The sequence below is a fragment of the Lates calcarifer genome, linkage group LG12 (genome assembly GCF_001640805.2).
Source record: "Lates calcarifer isolate ASB-BC8 linkage group LG12, TLL_Latcal_v3, whole genome shotgun sequence".
Lineage (NCBI taxonomy): Eukaryota > Metazoa > Chordata > Actinopteri > Centropomidae > Lates > Lates calcarifer.
This window is the reverse complement of record NC_066844.1, coordinates 23,513,653-23,523,991: the sequence shown is the minus strand read 5'-3', so window position 1 is coordinate 23,523,991 and position 10,339 is coordinate 23,513,653. Positions and strand designations below refer to the sequence as shown.

The following is a 10,339-nucleotide window of genomic DNA, read 5'->3' as shown; positions in this document are numbered from 1 at the left end:
CTGTTTAGTAATAAACACAAAGCACAATCAGAAACTGAAATGGTAAGGGCTCCAGTGTTTTGCACAGAGACTGTGTCAAAATGTAATTTGAGTGCCTTTAATATTTCAGCTGATGTTATGCTTACGTGGTGCAAATCCTTGAGTAAAATGGTTTAATCAACTTATGACAAACTACAGCGTGTTTGAAAGAATCTACAGGCTGGAGTCGAGTCAGTTTGGAATACCGCGTTTAGACGCATGGTGGCAGTGTTTCCAGCAAAGTCTGTCAGTATCAACGTCCACGATTACAGCGCATATGAAGCAAGTCTAAGTCATTTACAGAACAACAGGGTTTCTGTTCAGCTGTGGGAAGTAATCCTTTATGTCGTATCGCCCGTGAGTGTAACTGTCCCCCCGGTTCTACGAGGACAGCCGCCCCCGTGTTGAGGGGCGGTATCCTGGAGTTATCCCCCCTCCTCTTGTCGTCACAGCAGCTCTATACTAACACTCTGCGTGCGCCCGCCAGGCTGGACCACTACCTCCGACTTTCCCACCCTCCACACGGACCAAACCGCTCGGGAAACAAGGCAGATTAGCACCGAAAATGGCTACGGAACACCTGGAAATGAACGGTGTTGCTGACCGAAACGGCGAGGCTGAGGTAAGGCGGCGCTGGTGCCCGTTACAAAGGACAGAAAAGAGCTTCTTGTTCAGTAATGTTAAGCCACCACTAATAACATCCTGACCAGGCTCAGCCAAGGGTGAATTCCCACAGAAAGACGTCCCGGTTAAAGTATTGCTATCGGTTTTACGGGAAGCGTTTAGCTGCCTTGTTTCTCATCCCTGTCTCCATCCATTCAGACATGTTGTTTGATATTAGCCATCGCTGCTGGACATGGATTCATGAAGCTAATCTAACGAGGTTAGCAGCAGCAGCTCAGTTTGGGATTAGCCCTAATTTCAAGGCTGATTTGAACATTTCACCACTTTTCAAAGTATCCCAGTGTTTGTGTTGTGAGAGGACTTTGCCTCTGTCTGCTGCCTACAGAAAGTCTCAGTTTACACATAATGATAGGTGATACAAAGGACCATGTGGGAGCAGTGAACCATCATTGCCCAGTGAAGGAATCCAGACGGTTCAGCTCAGCCTGTGACCCAAATCAAGATGATTTAACCAAATGGACTAAAACTGTACCAAGAATGCTTATATCCCTTCTTCTACAATTCATCTAACAGTCTAAGTGTCTAAAGTTCAATAATAATAGTGTTAATAACTATTGATCAAGTTGATTTTATGTCAATTTTATCCAAACCTTCACTGGCTTAGCTGTCGATACAATAAAACTTTAAATGGGAAGTGGTCTCCACAATAAAACTTAAAAAGGGAAGGTGAAATCTTGTGTCAAGGGATGTAACTGAAGGTTAATAAACGAAGTGAAGAGTAATTAAAGTTTCTTCTCTGGAATAATGAGTACAATGGGCTGTTTCTGTCAGAAATTATAATTATTTTTGCTAAATTAGTATAGTTAATGTAGTACAACTGTTATATCTGTTAAGGTTTCGATCAAAGCTTTTCTTCTTCTTGTTATTATTGCAGGTTACAAAACAGAAAGCAGTGAAAACCTGCTTCTCAGTAATGTCTGTCAGTTTTAAAGGGTTATTTGTAGAGTCAGGGAGCTAAAATAATGCAATGACATAATGCTAAAATGATTAATCGAGTAGTTAACTGATGGAAAATTACACCTATTTTAAAGATACATACATCTTTAAAGTAATTAATCAAACCAGTTGTGAAACATTTGTTGGTTCTGGCTCCTCACTTGTGACAATGTGCCGTGTCTTCTTCTTTTATACGATTTTTAACTAAATACAGTATATATTTATTATTGATCAGACAAAACAGGTCATTTGAGGGTGTCAGCTTGGGCTCTTTGAACTTGTGAAGGGATTGTGTTTCATATTTCATAGATAAAGTGATGAATCAAAAAGATGATTAATCTCCACTGTTGGGTAAATTAAAAATGTATTGTACATGGTAACAAGCAGCAGTGGTGTACAGTAATGTGAACGCAAAAATACATTAAGTGTTCAGTAGGTTTGTAATTCTTGCTCTCTGACAAAAACTTCACAGAGATAATGATTATATACATTCATATCAAGCAGACCACGTGAGAAAAGAGAAAGTAAAGAAGAAAAAGCCTTAGAAAAGGAGGTGCACAGGAAGCTGTAACTAAAAACTAAGCTGCAATAGTTAAAAGAAAGGAACGGGATATAGTGACTGACACGTAGTGATACTCACTCATATGCTGGTCTACCACAAGATCATCTTTTTCCTCTGTGGCCTGGCGGATTTTCAGAGGTGACGAAAGAGGGATGCTGCGTTGAACCTCAACATATGGTGTTGCCAACCTGGGCACAAGGGTGGCTTTGTTAGACTGCATAGCTACACTCCACCCTGAACACTGTGCAAAAGTCTTAATAAACAGAAACAGGGGTCTCTGCATTGACCCTGGTCTCTTGTGATGTAATGTCTGTGCTGTTTAAATTAACCATTTACCACATACTCCTTTCGCTTGCTGAGGCAAACGGAAAACAACTCCTATCTGTGCTGTTCCTCAAAAGGGAAGGAAACTAATTCCTTGACATGACCTCTTCCTGCATAGATTAGTCAGTCCATCACCAGTATGAAATTCTGCTCACTTTAACTTTGACATGTACTATGAATGGGGGTATAACATGTGGACTCATTCAAAATCACTCACTTTTTCCTCTGTATTTGGGTGGAGGCCATCTGAACCTTCTTGTGTTTACACTACATGACCTGGTTGGCTTGAAAGAAAGGATGTGGCAAATTATTCTTGACCTCTGGACAAAAAATGAACTAGACCCTTTTGTCAAACAGAGTGTCCTGAACTAACTACTGAACACTTTCACTTCCATTATTATCTTTCATAGCAAAAAGTACAGAGATTGTGTAATTTTGGGTCTTATTTTTGGTCATCTTACTGATCAGTTCTGATCTAATTATATGTATTTATTTGATTACGTTTGGTCCAGATGTTGTAAAACTGAAGTGATTAAACCATGAATACTGTAACTAACTTCTGTAATTTTAAACAGGCGCAGAGTTTATCATTTAGATTTTTTTGATGACATACATCTCTGTATGTGCTGACACATGCTGCAATTTGTGATATCAAGTGAGGGATTTAAGGAACTGTGAAAAATCCCCACATATATATTTCCTAAGAAGGTGATCATGTACTTTCCGGTCAGCCAGTCACATATTTCCATGAAATCCACTATAGTAGCAGCAGAGAACTTTCATTTTCTCCATGTTGAAGCAATTTTTCAAACACTATGTAAACTTTCAGGACAGAGAAGCTGGCGTGTTGACCACTACAGCACACTGATGGTTGAGGCCTGTTTACAGATGTGTTGTTAGATGGGGGATGTTGATTTTTTAAAATAAAGATAAAATGCATTTAAAGATATGTGAGTGATGATCATTAGCTGACCTCAGTCAGATTTTACACCGCCAAACGTGTCATACTGTGTCATACTGATGTCAGGGTTTGTGTTTGTGTTCAGTTACCGCTGCGAGGCCCGTGGAGGAGGCCACAGGGACCCCTCAACATGAACCATTATGCCAATAAGAAGAGTGCAGCAGAGAGCATGCTGGACGTAGCTCTACTGATGGCTAATGCCTCACAGCTGAAGGCTGTGCTGGAGCAAGGACCAGGTTTCTCCCTCTATGTGCCCCTCATTACTCTCATTAGCATCTCTCTCATCCTTCAAATCGTGGTGGGAGTTATGCTCATCTTCATAGGTAAGTGTGGCGGCTATTTCCTAATTTCTCTCCGTTGTTCTACACCACCACACTGTATAAAGTGATAAATAAATGTCATTTATATTCATGTCATTTATTTTGTCCTCTTGTGCCCACACTAGCTTGTAACAACTCAATGGTATCAGCACTGAGGTCACACAAAGACTCAGGAAGAGTTTTTCAGATTTAAAGCAAACAGTGCGTGTGAAACTCAGTAGTCAAACCTCCCACACTGTGTTGGAACACCGAGGTCACACGTACACACAAACAAATTTAAATAACAAATCTGACTTTTGGCCCTACTTTTACAGGCAAAAGTGGTGCCAAACCTCATACTTGTAGCAAAGTGAGTGTTTGTGTTACGTCAGTACCACAACAGACAACTGCTTTCAGTTTGTACTTGGATGAAGGCAGTTTCCTTTCTTCTCAGGCTTTGTGTAACCTCGTTGTTATCATCTTCTCTGCAAATGAAAGTGTTTTTTCACTGGGTTTACAATATTTAAATTTCACAAATTCAAGATCTTAGGGTTCTAAAGATGTTTTCTCAGTTTAAATTGGTAATGGATTGGTAAATTAGAAGGGGTGCACCTTGCAGCACAAAGTTTCCCTCCCCCCTTCTTGACACTGTCCTTATCTTTTCCTAACAGAAAATACTATTGTTTGAGCGGACTCTAAAGAGCCGCAGCAGGAAGAAACACCTGTCAAGCTGCCTCTGCTGTCAGCTGTTTACAATTTAAAAAAGCTCTCTTCACAATTGCAATGTATGTCATAGATTTACCTGCACCACAATGGTATATCAAAAAAACACACTTCCTCTCAGACTAAAAGAAGATCCACTCAGGTTCCTCTCTCAGATCAGCGAAGCATGTAATGTCCTAATGAGGGAGAAGCTAATTATTCACCTGAGGCCTGGGCTGTCAGATGCTGTTAATTTATATGATAGTCCTCAGTAATGATTACTTTACTGCTGATGTGACAGGACACTCTGTGCTGCCCCCTTGTGGGGGAAAGGAGGTCACTTCTACTGTCTGAGCTCTGTTAAGTCTTTATGTGTCATTTCTCTTTCAACAGTTAAGTGGAACCTGAACGATGAGAGCATGCACTACAGGCTGAACATTATGGAGAATATGACCACAGCCTTTGTCTTTGTCATAGTCGTAGTCAACGTCTTCATCACCGCCTTCGGTGTCCAGCGGCCAGTCCCAAATGCTTAATCACCCTTCACGTGACTCGCAATGCCTGCTGATCACCTTATCAAAGACGGACTTCTGCGTTATTTGTACAAAAGGAGGGGATATTTATTCACCAAACTACAGGGCATGCAGGTGCATTTCCTTTTCTGTAACTCAATCTCCCTGGCTTGAGGAGACACAACGTACCCCGCGGATCAAGTAACACTGTCTGCTGTATGAATGTGTGTGTGTGTGTGTGTGTGTGTGCCCCTCTTCTTCAAGCATGTCTGTGGACAAATGTGTGGTCATCTTTTGTTTCATGTGGCAGTCCTCCCCTTTGTTACCTCTTATCATGCTCAGGTCACTGATGCAAATAAATGATTGCCTTTTACTTAGAGGACAAACATATCAGGAGCAATATACTGTGTGTCACAACCACTGTGAATGTTTCCTGAAAAACATACAAAAAAACAACAAAAAAAAAACAACCACCACAGCAAGTGCAACAGGAGCCATCTTGGCTCTACTACTGCTCCTGGCTTCATTTTGGGGGCAAACGTACTGTCATACAGTGTTTTAAACCTCAACCAAATGATAAAGTGGACCTTACATGCTTGTTTTTTGTTTATGTTCTATGCAAAGTCTTGTGTGTAATGTTTGTATCTGATTTACATGTAAATGTATTAGCTGATGTATGTATTTGTGGATTTAAGTATGTAGTGTAATTTGTTACTTTTAAGCTTTTTTCTTTAAATCATAGTTTTTAAAGGACCAAACATTTTCTTAGCTTTTGCTAAACTATACTAGTATTGATATATGGCAGTACTGTACTTTTTTAAATAAAATTTAAACATAAAACTAAAAAAAAAAAAAAGATAAGATGTGTTTATTGTCCTGTGTATTATTATCACGCAAGTTGGTTTGCATTGTACAAAGACAAAAATCTCAATCATACAAAATGATGGCACTTCCAAATTTAAGGCAATTTTACATGACAAAGTACACACACAATATAACAGGCACTGCTTATTGAGTAGACATCAACCGACAACCACCAGAATATATATCAAACATCAGTATTTCCTTTTAGAATATTACAAAAGTGTTACAAATACAAGCTGCATAAATGTTTAGAGGTGTTCCTGATAGTGCCTTTTGAAATCCTGAAAATCAACCTCCTTATCACACAGAAATACATTCTGTCAAAGCACCGCCATGATAGTTACTGTTATGTTCTTGTTTACAAACAGCCTGAGACATACTATCAGATGTTACATGTCAGCCATTTTGGGGTCAGTTCATTTACTGGTGGACTTTATATTTAAAGTAGACTTATCACTAACTAACTAACTCAGCACAAAGGCACAGTTAGAGCAAAAAAATATAGGATGCAGTATCTATCAACAATTGGGGCTGGGATTTACTAACATTTAAATATACTTTACTCTCCCGCAAACTGAGTTTACTTTTTCTAACACTTGGTGCAACCCATCGTGTATTCAGCACAGTCAAAGGCTGAAACAGCGGAAACAAAGGCACAGGGAAATATTTACGGATGCTTCCTGTCTTCAAGTACACAGCGAAAACAAGGGAAGTGGTTTGAGATAAGTAAATATGCAGGTTGTAACCTCAGTCTTAATGTTTTGTTTAGTTTAGTTAATATTTAACAGGTGAAAAAACTTGGTTAGAGATGCCACGAAGTAGGTGGCAATGCCTTAACCGTATATGTGTTGCAGGCCACAGGGGCCAATTCCATCCTTGTCAAGGGGAGTGCTAACCTTCTCTCCTTTCATACAACACACCAATAAAACTGCGAGACGTCACTATATATATACGGAAATATACAAGTTAGTTTCACTCATGGTGCACTTTCGGTTTCATAAATATTACATCTACAGAAAATAACTCTTATGTGGTTACTTTAAACCGGGTTGATTGGTGGTTGCGGTTCATCCATTAAAATTAATCGATGTTTGGGTATTTTAGATCATTTTTGGTCATAATAGTACCCATAATGCACTGCGCTGTTAGGGCGGGATATCATTGGTTAATGTAATCACGTGATTTTAACGCGAACTATAAAGTCGTATGAAATGTCAAAACCCAGCCACCGCTCGATATCATTTCTGGCTATTCAGGGGACTAATGTCTTTTTCGGTCGTTTCTGTCTAAATGTGAACGGCAGAGTTTCGAGAAGCTCTTATTAGACCAGCACAAGCCACACTACAGTAGGTTTGGTGCTGTAGCTCCTCTTCCGACCGCAAGATGGCGGTCATGTTCTAGTCCGACTCAATTCGGGGTGGACACTGAAATTATTTCAGCATTCATGATATCAGTGCGGACTGAACATAGAAGGCAGCATAATTCTTCATGAACCAAATAAATGTATGTGGTTCAGCACACTGCAAAAAATAATTTAACCTGTGGGTCTAGTGGGTCTGATCTGAGTCACAACACCTGAAAGTACTGATTAACTAAAGGCTTATATTAACTTGATTTGATTAACTAAAGGCTTATATTTTGTTGTGACATAAAATGTTCTATAATGGCCAATAATGTACCTTCTAGTGTCATTTTGTTACCAATACAGTCCGTTTTAAAAACCACCACATTTGAAGCTGGCAATAACAATAAATTATTAATCCTCTTGTTCCTGATTTAAATTGAGCATATTCATTCCTTTAACCTATTTAAACCAACAGAAGCATAAGAAAGAAGAGGAGCAAAGTGACAAATATAGCAAATATATAAAACCATATAAAATTAGTATTGAACCCTTGAGAAGATATAGTGTGCTGTGCTTTGGCATGAATAGTATTAATTAGAGCAGTAGTGCTGAAGCACCTGGTGTGAAGAAATTACCCCCTAATTCATGAAGCTTTCTTCAGTGTACCAAATAAGAACCTCCTGAGCTTTTCTTTTCAGACCCAGAGCAGCCATCCCGAGGGCCCGACTACCTCCCGACACTTTAGCTTCTACAGAAAAAAAGACACTTTCTTAGTAACACTAAATTAACAGCATGAAGTGGAATTATATTTTCAACAACATGCACAGACATAGCTGATACATTAACTACCCAATAATACTGGCAGTATCTGATCATCACAACTGCAGTGTCAGGTGACAACTTACCACTGTAGTAATAGAGTAACGCCATTCCCACTGCAACACTGAAACAGCCCAGAAAGAAGAACGGACCTGGAAAGAGTTGAACAGTTTAAATGTAATAAATATCTGATGTGCATGTCAGTGCTAATTAACTGACACACTTCTAGCAGTTTCCTAGTTTTTGAATGGTTGAGCAGTCTGAATGCAGACATTGCACATACATACTGTCATACATTTATTTACTTTCACATCTTACCTCTGTCGTTCAGAACATGTCTCTGTTGGTAGACACGTGGATGTGCAAGTGGATCCAAGGAATCTGGAGGCAGAACAATGTGAGTGTGTACATTCAAAAGTAGACTACACTAGAATACATAATTTAATATGTATAATCTACTCTATAATATCTAAATAATGATAAGTGTCTCACTGGGATCACACATGAAATGTAAAAGAGGTATTTCGGGACTAACCTCTCAGGCGAAGCCGTGTGGGCAAACTGTAGTAAACCTCCTCGACATGCAGGTGGAGAGCCCTGTAAAACTCCCTGCATGCTTCCTCGCCTTTCCCCTGCAGATTCGTCAGGAGCTCGCCCAGTCGAATACTAGTGGGCACGTCCAAGTTTCGGAACTGAGAACAACAACAGCGATTAAAAAAGACAGAGAGAGATTTTTGATCCCTCAATGGAAATATTAGTGGGGCTGGGGTGTTTACTGACACAGGAACCTGTATACAGGTACTCCGGGTTTGACTGCCCAGGGCAACACAAAGCATCCCACCAATGTGTTAACAGTGAACCCATGGATCTGAATAACCCACTCTGTTTGAGTTTATAAAATGTTGTTCATCATACTTTAAACTACAAAAACTAACAGACAGCTACAGTTTTAAATGCTGCTTGCAAGTTAACACAATAATAATTACATTGACAGGGACCTTTCTGATGCATAAATAATAATCATAAGAGAGAACATTTTGTCATCTGTGACTCTGCACCACTTCCAACATGAGACCGCAGCAGTGAGGCACTTTGTGCAAGAGGACTTACTCTGGTGGCCTCTTTGTCTGTGAGGATCTGCGGGTAGATCCTGTTGAGCTGCAGAATGAGTTTGTCCACCAGCTCCGTGTCCAGTCTGCGGTCAGCTTTGAGGAAGGCGCTGTCCTCTATCAGCTGCTCGCGGAAACTGTCTGTCCACGTTACCAGAGGGAAAATAGGGAAAACAAGACTCAGTCTTTTTCACTGGAAGATACGGGCTTCTTTTCACATTATCGCCAGTCTTTTCTCGGCAGTGGAGGAGTATGTGGACGTGGATTGAAAACGCTGCGACAAAACACATAATGGCCACTGAACTTGTATGTTGACAATAAACTGACAAGTAAGGATCTTTCTCCTGTCAAACACGTTGTGAAGAAACTTTTTGAGAAACTACAACATGACTTGGAGCGAGACGTTACAGTGTCATTGGCAAAGCGAGGCAACCGTTCAGGTCGTTAGTGCTTTAGCACTGTTCATGGCTGCTGGAACTAATGGGCAGATATCAAACCGAAACACAAACCTTAACACATTGTAAAAATAAGCGTTATTTTCATGAGTTAGTTTAAATAAAGACACGAACCTCCCATTGTGGAGTCCCCTCTGTCCTTTGTTTGGTTACGCCCCCTGACGTCAACACGCTGGCAGGGAGTGGTTTACGTCAACGTCATCAGAAAAGAAAAAATAACTTTTCCTTTTCACTGGAAAGAGATTAATGCAGCAAAGGCTAAGCTAGGCAACAACATACTTACTTAAACTTTTGTATAACTTTCCTTTCCCATGTTTACATTGATCTTTCTCCAGTAAAAATATATTTTAACAGAATTAGATCTATCCATATAGCCTGTAAGACTTATCCAACAAAACCAAAGGGTTCATTACTGTAAAATAAACAATTGAATTTCTTTTTGTAAATTATTATCTATATTATTTGGAATGTTTGTATGCAGAATAATAAAAAAAGAAAAATACAATATAATACACAATATACACAGTAAAAAAAAAAAAAAAAAAAAAAAAAAAAAGAAAGAAAGAAAAAAAAAGGATGGGCGTGGGGGAAGTACATCCAGTGCCTACTCCAAGGAACCATCAATGTTGTACCTGCTACTGACAAGTAAAATAGGACCAGTTTAAGTATGTATATGTCAAAAATTCTTCTTCTCTTTAATTCATCAAGAAAGAAAGTGTAAAGCATTAACATGAAAATGACTGTGGATT

At 39.5% G+C, this 10,339-nt stretch overlaps 2 protein-coding genes and 1 non-coding gene across 3 annotated transcripts; 1 reads left to right on the top strand and 2 right to left on the bottom strand.

Moving 5' to 3' along the window:
- The first annotated feature begins 338 nt into the window (after positions 1-338).
- LOC108886537 (ninjurin-1) lies at positions 339-5,854 on the top strand. Its single transcript, XM_018681456.2, has 3 exons — positions 339-640; positions 3,571-3,808; positions 4,880-5,854. Exons 1-3 carry the CDS (start codon positions 584-586, stop codon positions 5,020-5,022), a joined length of 438 nt encoding a protein of 145 aa, XP_018536972.1. The 5' UTR covers positions 339-583; the 3' UTR covers positions 5,023-5,854.
- card19 (caspase recruitment domain family, member 19) lies at positions 5,851-9,859 on the bottom strand. The gene is made up of 6 exons (XM_018681455.2): positions 9,705-9,859; positions 9,137-9,276; positions 8,562-8,718; positions 8,345-8,407; positions 8,113-8,178; positions 5,851-7,955 (listed from the first exon to the last, which is right to left on the bottom strand). Exons 1-6 carry the CDS (start codon positions 9,709-9,711, stop codon positions 7,846-7,848), a joined length of 543 nt encoding a protein of 180 aa, XP_018536971.1. The 5' UTR covers positions 9,712-9,859; the 3' UTR covers positions 5,851-7,845.
- Positions 6,653-6,780, bottom strand: LOC127143149 (U6atac minor spliceosomal RNA). Its single transcript, XR_007814374.1, has one exon. It is a non-coding gene; the product is annotated as a U6atac minor spliceosomal RNA (small nuclear RNA).
- Positions 9,860-10,339: the final 480 nt, after the last annotated feature.